At 40.1% G+C, this 27,713-nt stretch overlaps 1 protein-coding gene across 1 annotated transcript; it reads left to right on the top strand.

Moving 5' to 3' along the window:
• The first annotated feature begins 583 nt into the window (after positions 1-583).
• On the top strand, positions 584-26,815 carry sgsm1a (small G protein signaling modulator 1a). Its single transcript, XM_054610817.1, has 25 exons — positions 584-635; positions 745-788; positions 7,609-7,684; positions 13,055-13,217; positions 13,515-13,667; positions 13,764-13,831; positions 15,103-15,248; positions 15,817-15,954; positions 16,398-16,522; positions 17,094-17,161; positions 17,316-17,479; positions 17,873-18,008; positions 18,822-18,951; positions 19,456-19,520; positions 19,678-19,823; positions 20,947-21,075; positions 21,162-21,344; positions 21,743-21,814; positions 21,992-23,218; positions 23,329-23,453; positions 24,493-24,575; positions 24,707-24,816; positions 24,969-25,065; positions 25,868-26,035; positions 26,612-26,815. Exons 1-25 carry the CDS (start codon positions 584-586, stop codon positions 26,698-26,700), a joined length of 3,957 nt encoding a protein of 1,318 aa, XP_054466792.1. The 3' UTR covers positions 26,701-26,815.
• The last annotated feature ends 898 nt before the right edge of the window (positions 26,816-27,713 follow it).

Raw genomic sequence — 27,713 nt, forward strand, 5'->3', positions numbered from 1 at the left:
GGATATACTGACCATGTGGATATACTGTACATTTTTTATTTGTATTCTTATTTTTTATTTTATTCTATTTTTATTTTATTGTATAATATGTGTATTTATTATCTGTTTCTGTGTAGTTGAGCTGCTGCAACACCCGAATTTCCCCCATGGGGATCAATAAAAGGAATATAATAATGAATCGTGTGTGTGTGTGTGTGTGTGTGTGTGTGTGTGTGTGTGTGTGTGTGTGGCCCAGGGGCGCGCCGCTAGGGATTTTGGGCCCCATGTGTGTGTGTGTGTGTGTGTGTGTGTGTGTACCATATGTGGACAAAATTAGTTTTTTTTTATAAACATTGATTCATTTTAAATGTTCCATTTTGCAAAAGATCTGATGTGTGAATTGTGAGTAGTGTCTTAACATAACTGTCCCAGTTTTTCCAAAATCGTGCAGAAGCAAACAAAAAAAAAAAAAAAAAAAAAGACCTGTAATCATAAGCCTGTTCCATCGACACTGCTTCACCCAATGGAGGCTCTGTGTGCGTCTTTAAGAGGCGTGTTACAGGAGGTGGAGTTGTGATCTCAGTGTACAAGCAGCACTCAGCTGATGAGAAGGGCTGCAGACAGGAGACCGGATCCAATGGCAACAATCATGGCAGGTGGGAGCAACAAAACATTATTTATTAAATGATATTTGTGTTGTTTTGTGGCCACATATTAAGTGGAGTTGTGTCAGATTGTAAATGCTTCCTTTGCGCTGTGTTTTAGAGACAGAGACCCGTCAGAGGTTGCTGCGCACCGTCAAGAAGGAGGTGGGTGTTTTCAACTCAGCACTTATCCAATCGGAAAAACAAACATGTTAGTTGGCATGAAGCTGCACAGTTCACCCTGTGAACGGATATAAATCAAACGTTTGACTCTTGTACTAAACGATCCGACTCTAACTGATGATGACACCTGAGATAGATGACTTGGATGCTCATCTGAATCTCAACCTCTTTAAAAAGAGTAGAAAACAAGCCCATATCAAAAAGCAGATTACTAATGGTACCCTTAAAGTATTTATCTTTTTTTTTCTCTATATATCTTGTTCCCTTTTTTGTGTGTTGGTGTTTTAGATCAGTAATTATCCGGGTGGAGAAGCAGCATGAAGGAAACAGATTGTGTTTGTGGTGTTCATGGCAGAGCAAACCATCAGCCTTCTGCCAAGCCATTTGGTTGTTACAGTCAGACACAAACTGTGTGTGTGTGTGTGTGTGTGTGTGTGTGTGTGTGTGTGTGTGTGTGTGTGTGTGTGTGTGTGTGTGTGTGTGTGAGTGAAACATGGAAGCAGCTCTGGTGGTCTGTTCAGCTTGCTTTCAGCATTTCATGTCACTCATCATCATTTGAGGTTACCACAGTAAAACAGAAGACCAGAGTTCAGCAGAGATCAAATGAGATGTCGCTACCATTTAGTCTGTGTAACATTCAAACCATGAATGAGGTTGCTTCTTAGAGATCTTCATTTTTGTGAATTCTCAGAAAGATTACCGCAGTCTTTTGCTGTAGATTTTAGGTCCCAACTGTTGAAGAGAGGACATATGGAGCATAAAGATCTATGACATGTAAAGCCTGTTACATGGGAGCAAATAGTGCTGATGCTGAGATGCAAAGCTCAAACTGAATGAACATCCATTTGGATGAAAAAGAATGAGGATTTGTTAACTATGTCTGACATTTGTTTCCTTTGTTTTATCTAAAGAAAACTGCTTAAGATTCACACCGGCTATATCATCCTTTTCTGGATCTGATTACGATTACGGGTTAATATTATCATATAGGGCCTGCTGAGGGTGTTTACTGAAATTCTGGTGAAACTACCCTACAGTGTTCATCTGATATGAAGGATTGAAGTCAATACTTTTGGATTGTAGCTGTAAAAAATTCCAAACATATTTAGATATTCATGAGTTATTACTGTGTAACATTCTTGGTAAATCACTGCATTTAGGCCACGGTGTTGGGTTGCACCAGCTATTCATAAATCCATTACTAAGTTTGATCTTCATGAGTTCATTCAACTAGCTAGTTTCACACCAGTGGCATTTACTAAATCTTTATCTTGCACCATTAAGGGTTCAAAGATAATGGGTTTTTTTTTCAATTGCCTGGTTGAGCAAGTGGGTCAGAGATTGACTTTGCAAAATGCAATTCCATAAATATTTACATAATCATTCAACAACAGTTTGATTAAGTGTCATGTCCAATGTGTGGACCGTACTGATTTTACTCTTAATAAACTGTTTCGTTTATATTCTGAACATTAGCAAGCCATCGTTAGCTTTGGCTGTTGGTTCAGTCACACATGACAGTTACTGCAAGTTACTAATAACTAGCTACTTTGTGTGGTGAAACCTGGTTTAATTTGGGTAGTGTTAAGTTACATTTTCACTTAGTAAACCTTCCTGTCATAATCAGTTTACTTTGAACTTATATAACAGCTGGTGCAATCAGCAGCAGAAAACTAAAGCTCTCCACTGAAACACAGATATTTATAATGAAACAAATTCAGCCTCAAACAAACTAGCTATAATACATACACTGTATAGAAGATAGATAATAATAAGGTGTTTTAATGAAAGCTTATTATGATATATATGCAAACGGATGTGTGTGTCACTCCATTAAGTCTCCGTGGTCCTACAGTAGTGTTTACTTTGTAGTCACTATTGTTTGTTCAGGGAAGGTTTTTGCAAAATCACTAGCACCTTACCTAACATTTACAGATTTAAAGAAATGTACAGTCACCCCTGGGAGCTTTCCAGTATCATCTAAACTATTGTACTGCTGTTTGTTTTGTACATTTAAGAGCTGAAGCAGTGGAACATTAACAGTAGTTTTTTTTTTTTTTAAGTGTTAGGCTACTGAGTCCCTTTTCCTGGCCAGATTTATCCTAGACAAGACCACTTTGTTCAACATCCGTTTGTTAACAGTTGATGGATTTATTTCATTAGTTTCATCTCACATTGCCTTATAAATAACAAGACTTTATTTCTGCAAAGCAAACAAAGATAAAAATCTCATCCTGGATCTTGTGAAAGGAGAAATAAGGAGACTGGTCTGATTTGTTTTCTATCGAGCCTTGTTTGCAGTCTTATCAGTGAGACCAGACCCTTCCCATAATGAATCCTGCCTCCTGTGTGCTGATATGGCCTTACTGGGATTCACTCACAGTGTACTGTTTACCACGAATGCAGCCTGATGGAGTCTGTAGATGGAACAACACAGTATGATAGCTCACTTTATTCATAGATAGCACTTCATGAATATCAGCATTATTATTATTATATTCCTTTATTGAAAAATTCAAGTGTTGCAGCAGCTCAACTACACAGACAATAAATACACATACTATACTATACAACTACACAGACAATAAATACACATACTATACAACTACACAGACAATAAATAACATACTACACAGACAATAAATACACATACTATACAACTACACAGACAATAAATACACATACTATACAACTACACAGACAATAAATACACATACTATACAACTACACAGACAATAAATACACATACTATACAACTACACAGACAATAAATACACATACTATACAACTACACAGACAATAAATACACATACTATACAACTACACAGACACAGACAATAAATACACATACTATACAACTAACAATAAATACACATACTATACAACTACACAGACAATAAATACACATACTATACAACTACACAGACAATAAATACACATACTATACAGCTACACAGACACAGACAATAAATACACATACTATACAAATTAATCTAGATGGGTTAACAAAGAATTATCATCAATTGATCGGTCATGAGTATGTAAGGATGGATGTTGTTGTTTGTAATGTTTTCCCTTTAGTTTATAGTTATTATTACTCTGTGTGGGTTATACCATATGGTGTCTCTATGCTGTGTGTTCTCAAGCTCTCCTTGTCCAGCTGGTTGTGTGTCACCAGTCTACTCAGATATACCTGGATGTGGGCCATTATCCAGAGAGTGCAGGACGTCTGTAGCAGCGAAATTACCTTCTGGCACATACTGGTTTGAATGAGAGCTCCTATTTGCCTTAGCTTTGATACATAACTCCTCTCAGTCTGTCTCCTTCTCTTTGTGTTGCTCTGTTCGTCACTCTGAGTTGTGTTCCTCGAGCACACAAACACGAACACACACCTGTGTTTGCTAAAGGAGAGAGAGGGGGAGAGAGAGAATGAGAGAGAGACTATTGGAAGAGCAGGCCACATAGATCGGCACCATTTACATTGCTGGTTACTCAGGACAAGGTTTCAGTCAGCGGGGTGTAAGATAATACACCAGTCTTGTTCTGTGTTTTCTGTTTAATAGAGATTTTCTGATTCCTGGTAACACGTTGAGAGAAAACATTAAACATTAAAACAGGGTTGCTTCAAAATGCAGGAACAAGCTGCAGGAAGATCATCAAATATTATTGTTGTCATAGATACTGATAGAGTTACACTGAGACAATTATACAGTCTTGACCTTTCTAGGTGAGTGTTTTCATAATCGGGTTTTGATATGGATGTGATAGGATTACCTAGCGAGTTAGTGCACCATTATAATCAAACTGAAATACAAGGTGCTGTTGGCGTGACAGTTGAGGTAATACTATGCAGCAGCTTTATGGTCCACCTCAACCTTCAGTGATGCTGTGTGTGTCATATTACAATTATTTCAGGTTGAGAGTGAAATTAAACTCTTGAACTGGGAAGTTGACGAAACAATCTCACCAGTAGGTTAAACCAACATGGGCAAGAAGTCTAAATGAAAGTAAAAAAGAAGAAATGCAAAATTGAAGATGTAAACTTCAGTGCCAACTCCCATCTGCTGAAGAGTATCATGTTATGTGATCAAAAGGTCCAGAACAGCTGCTGAATGGAACTTGGGGTGATTGCTTGTCTTGTAAATTGTTCCAGGTGGTATTGTTGTTGCAATGATTTTTGTGATGGAATCACTGCCTTGATGTTGATCTATGTTCATTATTAAATTGTTATTCAAATAATAAAGTCGTAATTCAGATGTGTAACTCTAAATCAGAAGTGTAGCTCTATGCATGGATTAACATGCATAACCAATGATGATTTTTCTTTTCTTCCCTTCATTCGTCAGTGGCCATAGAGATGATGAATAATGAAGGGTGGCCGTTAATGGATGGGGCTTTCTCTCTGTCTCTTATTTCTTGGCTCTGCTGTTTTAGAGTTAATTGGAATACTCTGAAGATCTTTTATCACTCTGGCTGATGCCCTCAGGCTACAGTAGTTAGTTCACAGCAGATTCATCAGGCTTTGCCTCTGTAAAAGAGACATTTAATAGTTGTTGTAACATACGTACATTGTTTTATCTGTAAATTATTGTAAATATGTATTTTGTGGTGCCATTTTAGTAGGTATGGCTACTAAATGTTAAATTATTTTTGCTTTATTGATGCAAATAAACACACTAGGACTCTTGGTTGCTGGATGATATGTGAAACCATGACAGCAAAGTGCATCTGGATATTATTGGTTGCTGTAGTCGGGGAGCCGCAATAATGTTTTTGTTTATTTCAGCGATGAATGAATGTTGTTCATGCATCTTCTTGGGCGAAAGCGATCCACGGTGAGACACGTGCCGTCTCCATAGAAACCTGCAGGTTGTCTGAGCTTAGACACTTCACCATATGAATTCCTCAGAGGCCTGGTCTGTAGCCCAGATGAGAGAGATGAGAAAACACAAGTAGTCTGTGTCCTCAAGTTGGCAGCCAATCAATCAGCTTCCTGTATGTCAGGTGCACTCATAAAGAAAATTAGGGCCTATAGCCCCCTGTGTCTTGTGTGTGTTTGTGTGTTCTGTGTGTGTAGACTTTATATAAGTGTGATTGTGAGCAGAGTGGGTGTGCATCACATCAGACTGACACTGTCTCTGTTGTGTTGGTTGCATGAATCATTTCAGTTCATTCTGAATATAACAATGCTTCTGATGTGAATACTCCACATTTGCATAATGACTGCCATCTAATTAGTGAATGTTTATATATAAAATATTTAAAGATTAGTCATCTGGCATTAACGGTGTGGGTGCAATCCGTGCCCAGTGTGCATATTCTTCCCAGCACCAGCAGAGAAAAACAAGTTGTTCTTTGCTTCTCTCAATTTCTGACTTTCAAGTAGGTTTGGACAATATATACTGTTTTACTTAAAGGTCCAGTGTGGAGGATTTTGGGGGTCTATTAGCAGAAATGTAATGTAATATTCATATATCGGTGTATAAACACCTGAAACTAAAATCGTGGTGTATTTGTTAGCTCAGAAACAGCCATGTGACACTGCAATGTTTCTACAGTAGCCCAGAACGGACAAACCAAACTGACTGACTCTAGAGAAAGGCCACAGTCGTTCTCCTACACATGTTTAAAGGGAGGGGTGAGTGGAGGGGTGTTCAGTTGGATACAATCTGCAACATCACCGCTAGATGCCATTAAATCCTACAAACTGGACCTTTAAGTAAAACATCAAAGTACATCTTTCAGCACTGAAAGTTACTGGTAATATAATCCTTCCGTCTACAGCAAGTAAACCAAATATTAAGATTATTGGTCCATAAATTTGAGCAGTAGTTGAAAAAAACCTGAAGACAGAACTTTATTTCGTGGAAAGTTTTATGATCAAGCTGTAAATATCAAACAGTGAAAACTGATGTTGTTAGACAGCTGGCTGCTTCTTGACCAGTGAACTGCCTCACAGAAAACCTTTTCTTCACACCACCGAAGGATTGAATCAATGTTCAGATTGGAATGAAGGATAAAATATACTGTGTCAGCCACTGGAGCATGAAGCTGTGTGTGTCTGTGTTTGTGTAGAAGGTGAACTTGACTGTGTAATATGGCCATTGTGGACAGACTCATTACAACAGGAAATTACAGCTATCTGTGAGGCTGTGTCCGGAGGTTGATATTCCCCATGCAGATTGCAGAGCGGTGCCCACACAGGGGGACGTCTCCATAGCCACCAGAAGGATTGATTTATCAATTTTCTTAACTATTGGTCTGTTGCTGTTGTCAGGCCAACGGTGAGAGGGGCACATTGCCGTGACGATAAACCTAACTAATGAGCGTTACCTCTTGAGCGTGTCTGACCTCCATTTTATTTAAGAAGTTGGGCCTGCATGAATAGGACGTCATCAGCCTTTGACACAACAGAATCAATTGCTCCCACTGAGGATTACAAACTGTTCAGACAAGGGGGTCTGTGATGGAGGAACCCCCCCCTACCCCTTTATTCTCCCACCCCCAAATGTACCACCTCCATTTCCCAGTAGAGATCCTCGAGATGAAAGCTGGTGACTCATCCACCATCTTAATATGCACTCTTCTCACTCTGTGTTTTTCTTCCTCTTAACTTTTCAAGCGTAGTTCACCCCTGATCCTTCTGCTCCTAATTTTGTGTACACGTTTTTATAAATTCTCATAATTATTCTCAGAAATATTTTTGTAACACTCTCACCAACAAGCCCCTCACTGACTTTGTGTGTACCACTCGTGGCATGTTAATGAATCAGTCATCCAGCATCTGGCATGTCATTGACAGGTGAAGCAGATTATGGAGGAAGCAGTCACCAGGAAATTTGTTCACGAAGACAGCAGCCATATTGTGTCCTTTTGTGGTAAGTAACCAACAAACAGGAATGAATCCCTCGGCTTTTGCTCCTTTATAACCTCTTTAGATTTAACTATTCTGCCACACTAGAAATAACCTGAGTATTTTCTTTACATTCAAAACATTCCTGATATTGTCGATTTAAGTTATTTGTGTCACCTTTATATTGTAGTCTTGAGTCTATTACTTTACATATATTTGCAGGTCGCTATAACTTCTTACTAATTCATTTTAACCTGTTGATTTTCTTTCTCGACATGAACTGCTTTCTTTAACTTTATACTAATTACTTCAATTTTTATTTATATCTTTTTCATTCTCATCATACATATTTATTTAGCCGTCGTCACAAATTAATTTACACAAAACACATCTACCAAGGTTTAACTTTATTGATCAGTAGACAAAATTAAGTACATGATGAAACAAAGTTAAACTCAGGAAGGCAATTAAAGTACACTGGGGTTTTGACACATTGCTTATAATTCCACTCTACAGCCATTTTAAGAATAAAAGGTAACCCAGAAATTCACTCAGAGTCAAATGTAAAGTTAGAAGTAGTTTTACTTAATGTTCCAAAAATAACCCTGCCATGTTGCTTGTAGGAAAGTGTTAGGGCTAAAATAATAAACAAAACCCCCACACCAATTCCAATATATATATATATTGGATTGGTTTTCCTATAATATACGTAGGTCTTTTTTCCAACAAAAAGAACATATTTGCATCACGGCGTCTCTAGAAGGAAGTTGAGATTGAGTTGGCCCAGAGACGTGAACTCTCACATCATCAGCATAACTTTTGTACAAGCATATAATCAGTGTGATATAGAAATAAATGACATTTAAAGTTCAGTATTTCACCAAATGTTATTGTTCTTGCCTCCAAATGGCACTGACAGAGTGCAGCATGATTACTGTGAGAAACACGCTGCCCACATGCAGGCGCTCACACTAGTCAGATGTCTGGCTCGGTCCAGAGCTGTGATCAATAACAAGATGTATTTTGGGACTTTAGTGCGAATAAAATGACTTTCAGCTTCCAGAAAACGGGATATTTTTATTTGCTGGAAGCAACGCGTGCAGACAAAGACTTGACAAGTACTTCTTAAGTCATGTTATGAGACTCTCAGAAAGCCATGGAAATGTAGGAAATTGTATTCATGGTATAAACAAGTGAACAGTGATGAAACATTTCCTTGACAGAGAGACTTTTATTACCATGTAGAAAAATAGTTTGAATAAGTTGTCTTCATCATATGGGGTAAATATGTGCGAAGAGATCCATACTTGTACTCACAGAAATAATATAAGACACAGTTTTACCAGCTGTTGTCAGAAGAACACCACACAAATAGACATTACAGTCAAAGTGAGAGTAACAAAAAATTAGAAAGTTAAACTAAATAGTCTGATGATGAGGAAGACGGTCAAAGAGAGTCCTGAATGTCTTGCTGCAGTCAAGACTATGTAGAATACACAATCAAGTTTGTTTTCTTCTTGGGTCCTTAGAGGTAAGAAAATAATGATATCTAATTGTAGCATATTTTAGAATGTGAAAAGGATTTACAATACAAGTTTAAAATGTATTAAATCAGCATAAGCAAATGATGTCGAGCATCTCTCCCACCCGGTTATCAGCTCACAAATCTCTTTTTATGGTTTTATTTTCCCTCAGACGGTTATGAAAATAATTAGTCACAGACCACAGATTTTTATTACAGTGTTTTTTATGAGCCCATGGTGGCCACATTCATGACCGGGGACATGATGTTTTCGAGTTGAACGTGATATCTCAGGAACGCCTGGAGGGAATTTCTTCAAATTTGGCCCCAACATCCACTTGCACTCAAATTGAATTGATCATATTTTGGAGGTCAAAGGTCAATGTGACCTCACAAAACACAATGTTTGGTCATAAGTCAAGAATTCATATGCAAATTATGCAAATTTTACAAAAATGTCTAATAGGATACAATTATGAAGTAATGACAGTTTGGACATACATTAATTGCAATACGAATGGTTGGCAGTCATTTTTTTTTTTTACATTTTTTTACATCCATCAGTATTGTGGCCATGTATGTGCTTTATGTGTTTCCATTAATGCTTTTATGTCCGTGTGTGATCATTATTCTTGGCCTGCGGTGTGAACATTAACCTTTGTATCATCTAACTGCCTGTAATAGCTGCTGGTCAGTCTGAGTCCTGTCTTTCTGCTACTACTATCATACGTTCGAGTGGACAAAAATAAACTCAGGATGACCCTCTCATCTCTCTCTTTTGTTGTCCTCCTCCTGACACCTCTTTTGATTCTTAAAGAAGACTCTTATTACTATGTGTCCTCTTTCAGCTGTGGTCTGTTCAGAGATCAAAGGGAGAGGAGGATGGGAGAGGAGGATGGGAGAGGAGCTCGGCCAGCTCCCCGGGGAGCAATTAGCCTCCACTATCATGGCTACTTTGATGAGGTGTCCAGGCAGGTTCTGAAATGTAGACGCTGTGGAGGGAATGTGTGTCAGAAAGCCTTCGTTGACTTTAGTTATGAAGCAAAGATAAAGACAACCGTACAGTGTAGTTTCATTGATAGATTATTAAATCAGTTGATTTCCTGAATTTAATTGTAAATTCTTAGTTTACAAATTGCACTTTCTTTCTTTCTTTATTATGTTTAAATGTAATGAACATTTGACCAACTTTGTAAACAAAGGGAGCAAAATTGTGACTAAAGTTAAACTGGCAGCCAAATCAGTTAAAATGAATCTCTCTATAGTTGCAATTTAGACCAATGGTGGTTATGTGTTTAAAGCAGCATTTGACTGTCACTTATTCATAATATCAAATATAACCAATTTATCATAGATGTAATACCAGTTCAACACCTTTTTGTAAATTCCCATCACATGCTCTATACTACAAGGTCCTAGCTAACGGTGCTAGCAGTGCCAATTAGGCCAACAAGCTGACAGAGCTAACAGTGTTTAGCTTAGGGGGAACCAGAGGGCGGGCGCTATTCTTTTTTAACGCCAATGGCGTTATAATCTGTTACCGCAGTATGAGAGCAGTGCAGGAGGCTCACTTCAGCTATTGGGCCACACTTACATGCACTAAAATGCACTAAAACAAAGGTGCAACAGGCCCGGCTATGTCAACAAAGCAAGGAGAAGCTCGGATAACAACACACACAGAGGGAGAGCAACTTCATTCTCTGCCCAGATAGACATTAATCCACTATATCTTTACATAAGAAATAGTTGTTTGCTGTTTATTAATACTCTGGATGTCCTATATTGCTCAATTAAATGATAGAAAAGTTAATATTAATATATATATATATGTGAATTAAATTGGTGGTGAAGCATCATACATATTTTGATCTGCAGCTAATGGCTGTTTATTAATCAGCAATCTGATTAATCATTCTGTCCATGAAATGTCAAACTATGAAATTACTAATATGCAAATGCTGACCAATCAGAAGCTGTTATCACCAATTGTGTGTGTTTTTTATATTAGATATAATAGATCATATTAGATATATAACAGAAATTATAAATTGATCAAAAACATTAGATAATGTTTCTATGGATCCACTTATTGACTTATTGACTATTAATTTCAGCATTGTCGATAAGACTGTTGATTCCTTTAGCTGGTGTGAGTGAAGTGTTGGTCAGACATGTGTCACTGTCCAAGAGTCTGTTAATGCACTCAGTTGCCACAGATACAGGATGGTTAGAGGCAATTTACCGTGTTAGCTGTTTTTACCAGGAGGGACCACACAAAGGACTGATCCAACTGATATGAAGCTCATTTTCTTGTCACTGCTGTTTGTGATTATTGTTGTAGGAACATGGGTCAGATCAAACATTTCATTTTACAGAATACCTTTTCCATCTCCATGCCTTTGTCTCATACTGAATATTTTTTTGACACATTGGCATTTTCTCTATAGCTTGGTAGATGGCTTGGCTCTTTTGCCATATGAGACTAATTAGCAGAAACAATGAGAGTAAGGAGGATGAACTATATTTGGAGACCTTTTAATGTTACCCTTTGTTCTGACATTTAGCTTCTTGCTCTTATGGTGATGGGGGGCAGCACAGACAGATAAGGAGCAAATTGCAGGAAGAGAGAGAGACAAAAGCAAAATTTGACATATTTTGATAAAAAGATAACAAAGTTTAATGTCTATGATGACACTTTTATTATCCAGGTTAAAGTAAACCCTGTTAACAGAGATCGTAGTAACAGCAGTGACAGATGTACTAAGGAATAGGATAAAGGGCGGGTTGGGAGCTGTGTTTGAAGGAGTGAGGATGATGGAGACAGAGAGAGATCGTGATGCTGATGAGCTGCCGCTCCCTCCCCCCCTCCCTCCGCTCTTCTCTCCCAGAGCTCCATAGCTCCATCAACAGGGGTTCCCATGGCAACACCAGCCTTCCTCCTGACCCCATGTGAACAGAGCCACAGGTTTAGTCCTGAAAGAGAACTCAAATGTCAACACAGCTCCAGGTGCTGCCACGTAGGTCTGAGAGAGAAGAGGGCTGTCTGCTTTTCTGTACAGTCTGTGTCATCGTGTCATCGACTTATGTGTCTATAACAGCTTATTGGATGAACATAGTTTATGCAAAGATGATTATGTGAAAGCCTCAATTGGTTAAAATGTTGTTGTTTTTTGCATCTAGAAAATCCATTTAAGAGATATTCAGTCTTTAACCTAGCAAACAATGACAAAACACTTCTCCTGAAAATGTAGCGGAATGGTTTGATTATATATTGAGCACATACACAACACACATTTTCAAGATATGTAGAGAAGTGTTTATGGTACCAGTTGCCTCAAGCTTCTTTTCATATTTTAATGCAGAGTGTCAACCAATATGTAGGTACATATAAACACCTTATAAAACATGTAAATACAGTAGATACGCGCTGTGCAGAATTGCGGAGGGTGAGGAAACTCACTTGACATGTTGTGCATTGTTGCTATTGTATCCATAATTCCCTGGAAAGGGATGTATACACTTAGTTGATTTTCCCAGTGAAATAAAGTTAATTCAGTTGAAGTGGACGTATGACATGACATGTCTGGCAAATATTTTGTGCCACAAAACTGCTGGATAACTTATTGACACCAATCAAGTTTTACAAATTCAAGCTGTACTATCAGATATTCACATTTTACTCTTTCCGCTGATTCTTTTTGGAGAGCCAGATATTTTTCCGGCAGTTGGTGGAGACCAAAACGGAGCTCAATGGAGATACTTAGGTGTCTGCTGTCCTTTGTTGATATGTAGTCCGGCGTACAGTATCAGTATAGTGCACCTTGGTAAAGATTATACTATATTTTATTCAACCATGTGTTTGTGTCCACACAGCTGCAGTGGAGGCATGTGTTCTACATGGGCTGAAACGGCGAGCAGCAGGCTTTCTGCGTAGCAACAAGATAGCAGCACTCTTCATGAAGGTTGGGAAAAGCTTCGTCCCAGCTGAGGAGCTGTGTAGGAAGGCCCAGGAGCTCGAGCAGATCATCGAGACAAAGTGAGAGACGCACACTTCCTGGTTGTTGTCACACATCACAGCAGACTTCAAAGCTTACATCAAAGCCTTGTGTGAGCGGAAGCGCTGAAAAACAAATGGCTGTCTGCTTACTTGAAGGGCTATTTTTTGTTATGACAAGCTTCTAAATAATTCATGTTTTTGAGCTTTATGAATCATGAATCACTGATGCCATTTGCGTCATGCAGATGCAGTTTTTACTTAAGGGAATTTAAAACAAAAAACATGTTATACTTCTTTTGTCTATATTGAAATGTGTGACCCTTTTTTCTCCTGCAGACGAAGTCAAAGCTTGCAAAGTCAGGACAGCCTTCGCAAGATGCCCCGACTGCCCAGCCTCAGCCCGCAGGGAGCCAAGAACCTGTGGATCCGGACGGCTCTATTTGAGAAGGTGCTGGACAAGATTGTCCTCTACCTGGTGGAGAACAGCAGGTACGTTGAGAAGGGTCAATGAGATGGCCGTTCAATTGCTTGTGTTACAAGAACTCTATGTCCCCTCAAAATCCCCCTTTCATGTTTGTCTCCCAGTAAATACTACGAGAAAGAGGCTGTTCTAATGGACCCTGTGGACGGACCGATCCTTGCCTCTTTGTTAGGTAATAACGTACTACATTGAAAGAATTTGTGTCTTTTAATGTTGTAATCTTGCATTATGTGCCACACTCTGTTTGGGCTCATGTTTACATAAAAATGTGAGATCATGGTGGTCTTAGACACAAGTACAGTAGAGTTTAACTTTTTTTTCACATGGAATCAGGCAGACGTTAGACGGACCACACCCTCTGGACCACATGGGTAGAACAAACAAATAGTCAGAAGGCAAAATGAAATGCGTGTGTCGAGATATTGCTATGGGGATGTAATAAAAAAATATGAAATGTATTATTTGATTTAATCATTCCAGGAATACATGTAGCTATAATATGCTGCCTCCTCTTAATATTCTAGTGCAAACCTTAACAACTTTCTCCTTGTGTAAGGGAGCTACGTCCACCTGTTTGTAAATTTGCTTGCGGAGGACGGTGAAAAGTTAGAATATTTTAACTTTGGACTGAAATGCTGTTCACCCTTACTGTTGCTGGCATTCTCTGCCAGCCTTACCTAATTGTGCCATCCTGCTCTTGTCCACTAACATATAGGTTTGCCATCTACTGACTGCCTGATTCCATGTGAATGCAGCATAATAGCCCGTCTCTCCTCTCTCTTTGTTTCTGCTGAGGACCACAGGAGGTTTTAGACTCAAGCAAGTAGCGCTGATAGGCTTACCAGTAGAGGTCCGTTCTGCTGCAACAGCGACATGATCCCTCAGCAGCTTCCCACCAATGAACACTGACAGTTTTTTTAGGCCGAGCCAGAAGCATTGCTGCTGGGGCTGAATGTGGCCATTTGATCAATTTGACCTGTACCTTTAGATAAGGCTAGTCAAATGTTGTACCCTAATGCAGTGATTCCCAACCAAGAGAGTCAAAAGATAATCTCAGTGCTTGTGAGTTGATTAACAAGACAGGAAAGCAGAAAAAAACATATTTCTGCCAAACAAAACTCTGATTATATTTAGTTTTATATTTTCATCATGTACTTGTGAATTCCCTATTTGAGAAACACAATCTCTATTTGAATTAGCCATTACCTGTCAACTTATGCAACTTGTTACGCTTGGTTACAAATAGACCAAACTTTAAGGGCTGCAAGCCAAAAAGGTTTGGAGCTACTGCCCTAAACCATCATAATATTCTTTGTGCCTTTATAGCGGATCAAAAGGGAGCTTATCTGAGGCTTGTTACAATACATTACTGAATCAAATGTACCCCTTCTCTTTCTCTATTTTTGAGTGTGCTCTATGTTATGGTTCACCTCTCCTCGACAGTTGGACCTTGTGCTCTGGAGTACACAAAGATGAAGACAGCCGACCACTTCTGGACAGACCCGTCTGCTGACGAGTTGGTGCAAAGACATCGCATCCATGGTGGCCACTGCAGACAGGATTCTCCCACTAAGAGGCCTGCACTGTGTGTGAGTATTACAACTGGTGATACAGTAGATGAACATGCAGAACTAGTGCCAGGCTCGTTTTAGTTTATCACAGATGTCTGTAGCAGGCAGAGATTTATTGTGATCACTTTCATTCCCTTCTGAGATGCTGCCTGTCTGATTAAAGAGGACCTGCTAAGATTACTGGGTAAAGTGAAGTACAGCGTGTCCCAGGAGAAAGAACAGAGTGTATCCGAGACCTTCATACTTGTTTAATCTTCAAGTTATCAGTGAACCAGGTCAACTCGTCCATCTCACAGCACCACAATGCTCTTTACAGTTGTTTGGTGCTGTGTATTTGTATCTGTGTATTCCAAGCAAAAGCATACAAATCATCTGCATCAGGAACAAGTGAGGATGCCTGCATTGGTGCACATGAATGAATCTTGTATATTTCTCTCATCTTGAGTCATGTGAAAACGAGATGTTATTCATGGGAAATGGCTATACTGTGACTGGCCAGCTGTAATACATACTGCAAAGATAGTCATCGGTTTTGAATCAGTTCATGATGTTTGTTATCTGATGTGATATATTTTGTGTTGTGCAGATCCAGAAGCGGCACTCCAGCAGCAGCATGGATGAACGCCCTTCCCCCTCGCCGTCAGCTCGTGAATATGTGGAGTCGCTCCATCAAAACAGCAGAGTGACCCTACTGTTTGGCAAAAACAATGTGCTTGTACAACCGGTAATTGTCTGATGCCTCTTAATCACTCAGAAATAATATGTAAATTTAAAAGCTACAAGTTTAGAGAAGATAATAAATTATTTCTCCACACTGGCCAAAGTCTGCTGCAACAATGTTTTTAAACAGACTGACAACAGGTTCTGTCAGACATTTTTAGAAATGTCACCACTAAATAGCGTCATTAACACCAGATGAATATTTATTTGCAAGTGAAAGGCATGAACAAAATGGAAGTTTGTATATTGTATTGTTATCCCGTATATCTCAGAACACTGTATAAGAGCCTGATATGCACTCAGATTAATACGACCAAACTATAAAATGTATGACTATGAAGCCATAACTGTAATGCATGTCAGTTATTCTTTGTTTATATGTGTTACCAATGTACCTGCACACGACTGCCGTACTTAGCATTTTCTTCATCCTCACGGTTGTTTCAGAGGGACGACATGGAGGCCATCCCAGGCTACCTCTCTCTGCACCAGAATGCTGACCTCATGACCCTAAAGTGGACACCCAACCAGCTCATGAATGGCTCTGTTGGAGACTTGGACTACGAATGCAGGTGCAAAATTATCCAGCTGCAAAATGGATCATGATTATGCTGATTGTGTCTGTCTACAAAGCCTGTGTTTGATCATATTAATCCTTTTCATATAAGAATATCTAACGTATTAACACTGGCCGTGTATCTTAACGTCTTTTATCTGCTGTTTGTGTAACACTCGGGTGTTACTAAATTATGCAGTGTGTTTGTGTGTGGCTCGGTGGCTCAGTATGCAGAGTCAATGCTGCTGATCTGATGAGGCTTTTTTTGAGTACTCCAGCAGCCAGCAGATGGTTTATTGACTGAGGCACTGTCAGACATCTCTCAAGCCCGCAAACTGTGTTATGTTCCTGTGCCTGTGCATGGTTTTTCTAACCCAAAAAATTGATGATTGCATTAGTCAACTCTGGTCCTGCTCGTCTGTGAGCACTCTTCCGACTACTCTCTTTATTGGCCCTAAAATTAATTTTAATTTACATAGATTGATATTCCCTGTGGATTTGCTTTTCTCTTGGTGGTGATTCCGCCGGTATGCTAACACTAGTCTAAGCATTATTTATTGTCTATGTATGTTATTCATGTTTTTCAGTGTATACTGGGATTATGCCATGACCATCCCTCTGGGGGAGATAGTTTACTTACACTGTCATCAACAAGGTGGGTCCTCAAAAACCTTTACAGCCCTATTTTAACTCTGTGTTTGCATGTAATAACTGCCTTTTTGTCTTGTTATAACTGCCTGCAATTAAACACAGCTGTCAAATATAATTGCATCATGAATAATTAAAGAAAAAGAAAACATCTCCTGTAGTTGACAGTGGGGGGACGGTGGTGCTGGTCAGTCAGGATGGGATACAGAGACCTCCAATCCGCTTCCCCAGAGGAGGCCACTTGCTCCAGTTCCTCTCCTGCCTGGAGAACGGCCTGCTTCCCCACGGCCAGCTGGACCCTCCACTCTGGTCCCAGAGGGGAAAGGTCAGCACTTGAGGTCTTTCTTTGGGGTCGATCTAGAACATAAATTACACATATCAGGCATTCTTCAAGACAAAGAGCACTAAACTGCTAAATCAGCCCTTTCTGATCAATAAAGAAACACATTTAGATGCGCACTTGTGATAGTGGCTTAATGTTCCCTCTGCACCACCACACAAAAAGTGTCTTCTTTAATGGATGTTTTTGTTGGACTATGAGCAGCATTGTATCTGCAGCTAAGCAGAATAATGAAAACCACCCACGCATGCTCAACCACTATTAATAAGCTGAAGCACGCAGACACTCATCTTTAATTCAAATGGATGGTTTAGCTGGGCTCTGATGGTTGAGACATTTTGGTTCTTGGCATTCATTTCAATTGTATTCTCATTCCAGGGGAAGGTGTTTCCCAAGCTGCGTAACAGGGTCCCTCAGGGATCTGGATCCTCAGACTCGGTCTCAGATAAGGAGGAGGACGAGGCCACAGACTATGTCTTCCGCATCCTCTTTCCAAACAGCCAGTCAGAGTTTGGTGAGATTCCTTCCAGAGAAGCAAATAAATATGAGCAGCACCCACGAGCCTTTCGATATTGTTGTATTTTTATGAAAATGCTACTCGTTGTTTGTTACAGTGACTGTAACCCATCCTCCCAATCTGACTCCCTCACTCTCCCTTCAACTGAGTGGAAAGTCAGCCTTGAAAACAGGGATCCTGGTTGTACCCAAGAGGTCCTGCAGCTGTCCTGAAGGATCCCCCTCACTCACAGGACGCGGCTGTAACACTGTCACACTTCGGCTCGTCTGTCCGTCTGTCAGCTTGCGTTAACTCTCTGCGTCTGAAATCCTCCTGACCTGTCCTGTGCCTCTGGCAAAGTTTATTGATGTGCATTGTTATTAACCCCCCCCCCCCCCAACCACCCCCGCTCCCTGCCACCTTGTGTCACACATTTTATTGCATTACAGCGCAGTAACCTTTTTACAGCCTATGGGTGGATAACTGATCGATCGAATATGGCTTATGAATTAAGAAAAGCTCTTGCAAAATGGTTCTATCTCTCTATAATATTGGAAAAGAATATGACAGATTCATGCTTTCAAATTGTGCATCTTTTCCAGATTGCATGAATTTTTTTGTTTTGTTGCTTTATCTTTGCTACAACAGGAATCAAGCACAAGAAAATTGTACTCTTTCAGCAGATCACAATTGTTGAATAATTCTGCTTATGCAAAGAGTTTTCGACTGTGTTTAAATCATCTAAGAGCACACGTAATTGTTGTTTAAAGCCTCTGCAGCATATTGCTTTTTAAGTGACAACAATTGTTTGTGTGTGTGTGCATGTTGCAGTTACTCCTCCAGACTTGATGGATCAGGGAGCTACAATGTGGCATCCCACTCTCAGGAAGTCCTCGTGTTCGTCATGTTCTCAGGGGAGCTTCTCTGATGGGGCGACGCCCAAGGGGTGCAACCATGAGAGGTTAGACATAAGCACGCTTCAAGCTAGACTGAGTTGTGCTACATTGTGACAAAGAGACTGCTGAAGACACAAAGACACAAACTTGACGTCCCACAGTGCCGACGAGAAATCCTCAACAATAGAGACAAAACTGAGAAAGGAGCCACGATACAGGTACCTTGCAATTACCCAGAAGACAATTATCTGACATTTACCTCTCTGACATGAGAATGTGTCTGGAAAATGAGGTGATAAGCGAGGCCGATAAGATGGTTGAAGGCTATGAAACAAAGGCAAGCCTCTGGGCCAATTTGTTCCATATGTCAGGTAATCATTTGATTGGTAATAGGTTCGACCCAACACTGTAATAAACTCTACATTAGATACAGTATCTCAGGTCAATATGAGTAACTTCTCATGCACTATAGGCGATTCATTTAATGATGGTGTGATGATTGTTTTTTAAGGAAAGAGCAGAGAAAAGTGATTCCTAGACATAAGGCTCTGTGCTGTATCTTCCTGCAGGGCTCCTCTGAAGCTGCTGTGTGACAACATGAAGAATCAGATCATCTCTCGGGCGTTTTATGGCTGTAAGTGATTGCTTTATGTTTACCTTAAAAAGCCTTAAATATTAGTATGTGTTCACATTCACTTTGAAGATGTGTTGGAGGTAGTGCGTAATATCATTATTTCAATTATCACTAACATCTGCCGAGCCATTCAGTAATGAACTGTATTGTCATCCAGGGTTGGCATACTGCCGTCACCTGTCCACCGTGCGTACACACCTCTCTGCTCTCGTCAATCACACCATTGTGGCGCCCGACGTGCCGTGCGATGCCTACAAAGGGCTCACCACAGAAGTGTGGCAGACGTTCCTCCAGGACTGCACAGTAAGCATCGCTGGTGTCACAGCACTGCAACACAAACCTCACATAGCTGCAGACAGCGTCCTGTACACACACACACACACACACACACACACACACACACACACACACACACACACACACACACACACACACACACACACACACACACACACACACACACACATGCATGTCCACTCCCAGGCTCTCTCTTTCACTCTGTCAGTCTTCTGTCTCATCCATATTCATCCTCTGTTAATCATGTGGCTCACACCATTAGTCTCACAACCGTGTGCATGAAGCATGACTAATGGCCCTGTCAGTCTCAAAGTCCACATCTATTTGGGCATCAGTTACATTTACCTAAAGCCATGGAGGGTTTGACCTGAACATAAAAAAAGGATTTTAAATGTTTGATTTGCAAATATTTGTCCTAAAACTGTTTTGTTTTTCGTGAATAACGCTGATGTAAGATTTGATTATCTTAGGGGTAGCCCTCAGAAAAGTGACTCTGTTAATTGACTGTAGACACAGTAGTTTAACAAACAATGGTCCACTTACTAGCTCATCTCATGATTAGTGGATATGTCTGCTCTGTTATGGAAACGCCTCAGTTGTCATCATAAGTGGTTTAAATTCATTTAACTTATACAATTTATTTTAAACCAATTACTCTATTATTGTATTTTTCTTTAAGTTACCCTATCAAACACAACAAACAGCTCTGTATAATGGGGTTAATAATATGGAGAGACATAAAATAACCATTTAAAAGCTTAATTAAACTAAAGATTAGTGGTTTAGTAACAGGTGTCTTTTGATCTGGACCTAACTAACATTTGATTTTTACTTGTCTTTCTGTGAAGAAAATTCGAAATACTGAGCACATACATTCTGTATAATCACAGTTGAAAGATGCACCAGTGCATGTAATCTTTCCCATCTGCACTTCCTCTCCTGCATTAGTCATAACATTCAGAGTAAAAGCTACCATGAAGCCTCCAAACAGGCTGCCATGTTGCTAATGCCATTGTTTTGAAGCACTATTAAATGTTTTAAACATGCAGAGACTGATAATTGTATTTTAATAAATGGCCAAATCAGAAGATTGATAAAAAAAATAAAAAAAATGATCTTGTGTCTTCAGGCATACGATGAGAAGGAGCTGCTTCGCTTGGTCTACTTCGGTGGTGTGGACGCCTCGCTGCGTAAAGAGGTGTGGCCTTTCCTGCTCGGTCATTACCAGTTTGGAATGTCAGAAGCTGACCGGAAAGAGGTTTGTAGTTTGATCATGTATGGCTTTGTATTCAAAGCTTTTTCCACCTGAACCACTGACCCTTGATCGCTCACCCCTCACCCCAGGTGGACGAACAGGTCCAAGTGTGCTACCAGGAGACCATGCGTGAGTGGCTCGGCTGTGAGGAGATTGTCCGCCAGCGGGAGAAGGAGCAGCATGCTGCTGCTTTAGCAAAGTGCTCCTCAGGAGCGAGCATGGACAGTTCCAGTCAGAAGATGGTCCACCACAACTCCACCGTCAGCAATGAGGTGAAGCAAACATATATTCAGAGTTAGGAAATAAATGTGGCCAATTTTACAAGTAAATGTCTGTTTACTAGTTACAGGCAGTACAGTATGTAGCTTTCTATTTTATAACAAATCTGCATGACATGAACAATTATCAAGCCGCGAAGGTCTAAAGAGAATATTGTTGCATCATGGGAAAGGTGGAATCTAACTGTTTTGGAGCTTGACCTATGCCTGGAACTTTTAACCATTGACCATTGGTCCTGAAACTGTTCTCAATTGCAATACTAACCAGAGTATTCCTTTTAATGTGAGCACAACACAGGTCATGAGCCAACAATAACAAAGATGCATATCAGTAAAACATATTTTTATAAAACAATATAATGGTCTGAATATCTTATATCTTTATTACCCAGTCCCAGTCCCCCCAGAGCTCAGACAGGCAGATTCTGGCTCGCCTGCAGAGTGACTCCAGCAGCAGCACACAGGTATCAAATACTAACCATATTACAGCCAGCATAGTCTTTTAAAAATGGTCTTTCATGCAAACTGAATGACGTTCCGTTAGAGTTTTTAGACTTTTAATATCCTGATCCTAAAGTAATGCATGTGATCTCAACTTTCTGAACCAATACTCCTCATCCCTGCATTCTCTCCCTTGCTAGTTCTTCACATCCTCCCATCCCTTCCCCTGGAGTAGCCTGCTTCCCTTTGGCTTGTTCTTTCAGGTGTTTGAGTCCGTAGAGGAGGTTGATCAGATCGAAACGGAGCCCAAGAGCGAGGAGGCCAAACAGGTGCCAAAGATACCCAATGGAGCTCTGCAGAACGGGACAAGCTCTCCTGACTCCGGACATCCCTCCTCCCGCAACTTCTCAGTCACCTCCGGCCTGTCGGACGGCTCGCTCAGCACGGAGGAGAGCGCTGCACCTGATACAATCTCGAGATCTGCAGCTGCTCCTCAGGCACCACAGAGCCCAGTCAAACCTGCAGGAGTAGAGAGTGAAGGTCCGACAGTTGAGATGGACAGCCAGGTGGGAGGTAAAGTGAAGAACAAAGACGAGGAGAAAGCACCTGATGGGACCAAAACTGCAGAAAATACCAAGACTGAGGAGCTGATGAAGGCCAACGAAGAGACAAGTCTGCAACCCGAAACACAAAAAACTGTTGAGGAGTCCGGAGCCATTCAAACAGAGGGGCCAAAGTGTGAAGATAAAGATGCACTGGCAGACATCAAAGGTGTTACGTCTGTAGAGTCAGGGGAAACAGATAAAGAAGTGCCCTATGAGGATACTATGATGGTGTCAGCAGCTGCTACAGGATCCAAAGGAGAACTTGTGGAGCAAAGTCTTAAAAAAGAAGGAGAAGTGAGTATTGATGAAATTTCAAAGCGTGAGAAATCTGCGATAGAAATGGACGAATCAAAGACAAGGAAACCACAAGAAGTTTTATTGGCAGAATGGAGAGAAAATATATCCGTTGATCACAAGCCTCCTGAAGTGGAAAGGAATCTTGTTTTATCAGTGGACACCGGGGTCTCGAGAGCAGGAGAATCCTACTTTGCCTCCCAGACTGACGAGGCTCAGGTTATGACTGAATCTGATGAGTCTCCCTCAGCCATAGAGATGGAGGAGATCCCCAAAGCCAAAGTTTCCATGGTGCCTTTGAGCAAGAAGGGACGCTGTGAAGCATCGTCCTTCTCTGAGGACTCCGCCCCCTGCAAGGAGCTCAGGCAGGAGGAGGAGCATGGAAAGCCCAGTCCAGACAGCACAGAGCCAATCAGGTGTGAGGATCCAGATATGGAAAGCCTTTACCCTAAATTTGACTCTCTGGCCAAGTCTGGAGTCGCAAAGAATGAAGCAACCTCACAGGAATCTGCTGGGAGTACCTTCTCTGTATGCACACATATATTTTTAAGTGTTCAAATTAATTTATGCTAGGGCAATTCAACACTATTATGAGCTTGATGTATCTGTTCATTTATTCTTATTTTTGTTTGTTTCAGCAAGAGCTTTTGGACTTGTATACATTAAATCTGCATCGCATTGAAAAGGATGTCCAGCGCTGTGACCGAAACTATTGGTACTTCACTCCTGCCAACCTGGAGAAACTGCGCAACATCATGTGCAGGTAAAACACTGACAGCATTAGGGATGTAATAAGGAATGTGAATATGATCATTTTACCCATCTTTATATAAATGACTTATCTACCCTTCAGGGTTGATGGTTTGAATGTAAATGTGCTAATGGGTGTTTGGATTACAATAATGCCTCCACCTCCATCTACATACCACTAAATCATAACCTTTCACTGCTTATCTTATTCTTATAAGTGCTCCATAAATGAATCTTAAAAGGATAACACTGGCAATATTCTTTATTTTTTTATTCTTTTATATTTTATTAATGGCAATAAATAATAAGGTCAAAACTGACAACGAACTGATCCTACCAACAGGTACTGTCTGTGTTGCCGAAGCCTGATACAGCGTATTGATCTGTACCCCAGACCTCCATTTTTGTGACACAAACAATGAGCCACACTGTCGCACTGTGGAACATTTTGAGCCCATCCCCCATTCACCTTCCTGCTGTAAATGTCTGTCAATTCACAGCTGAAAATAATCCCGGACCAATGCATGATTTACACCCCTTTGAGGAACATTCGGTAAAAATGAGAGTGCATGGCTGTTAAGGGAAAATACATTTTTAAGATTTGAAACTATATATGTGTGACCTGTTTTTAAAGATGTAGGCATTCAGTTGGAACAAATGGTCTTGGCAGGCTAGGGGAGTCAGAAAGTAATGAGAGACAGAATAACACATTGTTGGTTTGGGTATTTTCAAATGATTTTCTGACAATAAGAAAAAAATAAATATAATGCCAGGATTATTCCTTAACAGTTATAGACCTCCACGTAAGCACAAGTGAAGGGACACCCAAAAATTAGATTAAATATCATATTTACAAGTCTACTCATTTTGCACTTTAGAAGTAGTTGCCTCGATGAATGGTGAATAGTATTGTGAAAAACTAACTTCAACAGCATTGAATGACAATGTGGAAATACCTTTAAATCCTGAGCAGTTTATGACTCAGCATATATGTGGCAGATAAAAGTAGCTGAGGACCATTTAGTTCACTTCTCTTGGTCGTATATTTACAGCTATATCTGGAGGCACCTTGACATCGGTTACGTACAGGGCATGTGTGATCTGCTGGCTCCACTTCTAGTCATTCTGGATGATGGTGAGTCAACACCGAATCACTTCTCTTCTCTGACATTTGGTGTATTTTTATAGTTCATGATGGAACAACAGAAGACAGTTTGCCCACTCACTTTCTCACCCAAGCTTCCTTGCTTTGTTTCCTCTTTTCAGAGGCCATGGCCTTCAGCTGTTTCACTGAGCTCATGAAGAGAATGAATCAAAACTTTCCACACGGAGGAGCTATGGATACTCACTTTGCCAACATGCGCTCTCTAATCCAGGTGATACAGTACTAGTAAAGTCTTTACACCTACTGTAGCAGTCAAGTATCACTAAATCAATTCATTACCAACAGACACTTCACTTTTTTCCTCCACAACCAGCCTCATTATTTATTGTTCTGAATCTCATCCGATCCTTTCTCTCTTTGTAGATCCTGGATTCTGAGATGTTTGAGCTAATGCACCAGAACGGAGACTACACCCACTTCTACTTCTGCTACCGCTGGTTTCTCCTAGACTTCAAGCGAGGTAAAATGACGGCATGTTGCAAAAGAGTTTTGCCAATAAGAGGAGCAGTTGATTCACTCCTCTTTAAGTCCCACTGTCGGATAAAAAGCAAACCACTTGGTCAGCTGGCTAACAAAATATTTAGTTATAATCAAGACTTGGAAAGGATTGTCATGGATTGCAGCTGCATAGATATGTTTTTTTAATTAACCAGAGTTTAAACTGAACACTCATCAAATGTAATATTTTCTCACCTGGGTTATCTCTGTATATCCTCCCTACTTCCCGAGGCAAGGCCATCCAAAACAACCAGGCAGCTGCACTTGTATCAAGACAGCCTGCCTGTAGAGATGGCACTTGGGTTGATCTGTGCGCCGAAAGTGACACTTTTACATTCAAGACTGCAGTCGAGAAACGACTGCACACCAGACGTGGTATTCTTTTAATAGTCAGTTCCATCTACGACCTGTTAGGATTTGTCACCATTCCCCTTGCTACCAAAACTGCTGTTGCAAGTTATTATCGAGACTTGGAAAGGATTTGGAAGACAGTTATATTCATGGAGAACCATTCCTGGGAGCTGCTTATGAAACAATTGTCATGGATTGCAGCTGCATAGATATGTTTTTAATTAACCAGAGTTTAAACTGAACACTCATCAAATGTAATATTTTCTCACCTGGGTTATCTCTGTATATCCTCCCTACTTCCACTCTTATCTCTCTTCACTGATAACTCCCTTTAATGCAAACTCACCTCCCATCCGAGCCCTCAAACTCCGGCTGAGATCGACTCCCGTTTCTTTATGTGATTTTTGTTCCAGAGCTGGTGTACGAAGACGTGTTTGCAGTGTGGGAAACGATCTGGGCAGCCAAGTGTGTCTCTTCTAGTCACTTTGTCCTCTTCATTGCCCTGGCGCTGGTGGAGATCTACAGGGACATTATCCTGGAGAACAACATGGACTTTACTGACATCATTAAGTTCTTCAATGGTAAAATATGTTCCTCTACAGCTGGCATTGTTCACACAAGTATCTCCTCGTCCCTGTTAAAGGTGCCCTCGACTGATATTACACATTAGAAATCAGTTTACTCATCATGAGGAGTACTTTTCGGCCTGCCAAAACAGTAGTATAATGTCTACTGTGAATGTGAGCATTTTCCATGCATGAGTCAGAATACTGAATGTCGCCCTCTGCTGCAGCTATTTTTCCATTCTTTAAAAATGTATTTTGCAACTCCTCCAGCATTAAAAGCCTGATAATGGAGCCGAGATTAAGTCCTGATTGAGCTTTGCCAAAGTAAGAAGCTCTGATTGGGTTGGTTGTGTTTCCAACCAGGGAATCAGCTGTCATTGAGCACAAGACCAAACCTATTTGAATACAAATTTGTAACATGAAAGGAAACATTCATAGCTCTGGATTCAGGCTTCAACTATATGGCAGAGCTATCCTAAATAAAAAAACGATGAATTGATTTACAAGCTTCTAGCTGTTACATGTCTGTTCAGATGGTCTCCAGACATTTTAGAAAATAATATTGGGCATTTGTGTTTTTTTGTCTTTCAGAAATGGCTGAGCACCACAACATAAAGCAGATTTTGACCAACGCCAGAGATCTGGTGTGCAAGGTGCAAATGCTGATAGAGAACAAGTGATTGTGCTCTTTGTCTTCTTCTTCCTTCCAAGTAAAGTGTGACCGGCTGTAGCAGCACAAGAGTAAAATGCATCTGAGCACACACACGTTCTCTCTCTCACACACACACACACACACACACACACACACACACACACACACACACACACACACACACACACACACACACACACACACACACACACACACACACACACACACACACACACACACTATACAAAGCCTTTACCATCACAGTTTGCTGCTATGAGCCTTATTGACTGTATCCACATTGTTGTTTGTGTTGTCGACAGATGTATGAAATTATTATGCTTCATAATTGTCAGTAAGTTCAAGTGAAAACAAATTTATTTGAAAAAGCTTTTCTTATATTTTAAATATATCTGTCAGAAATTCCTTATGTGTCAAATCTTAATCCGAGTGCACTTACAATTTTGAGATGATAATGGTCTTAGTTGCACATTTCAAACCAAATTCTATAGCAGGATTCCACCAGAGACTATATTTATGCAAAGAATACATTGTGATGATAGTTTTTAATAATTAATTCAATAAATATATTAATTTATTTCAGACTACAAGATACTTAAAATATATCGGCATGTTATCCCCCTATTCCTATCGCCTAATGAAGGACAGAATGTCAGCAGACTTTTCATTTTCTTTAAATGCAACACTCCGAAATTAAATTACCTTCTACTGATGACGGACACTGGATTGTAGTCCAAAATGTAACTTGAACTCCGTTTCTGTTCAACCACAACATTAAGAATAATTTAGTGTTTAGCACCATGTCAGTGATTTAGCATCCAACAGTGTTTTAAATGTTTTAATTGAAATGCCTCATCTGCCAAATATTGTCTTTATTTGTTATGTGTGAAGTGTACCGTACTGAGAGAAAAATGTGTTTAACTTATGAGGATTAAAATATTTAAAATCATAAACTAATATTTAAGTGACTTACGGATGTCTGTGCAGAGATTTATATAAAGCAACAAGCCTGATTTGATAGCC

The sequence above is a fragment of the Anoplopoma fimbria genome, chromosome 13, assembly GCF_027596085.1.
Source record: "Anoplopoma fimbria isolate UVic2021 breed Golden Eagle Sablefish chromosome 13, Afim_UVic_2022, whole genome shotgun sequence".
In the NCBI taxonomy this organism is placed as follows: domain Eukaryota; kingdom Metazoa; phylum Chordata; class Actinopteri; order Perciformes; family Anoplopomatidae; genus Anoplopoma; species Anoplopoma fimbria.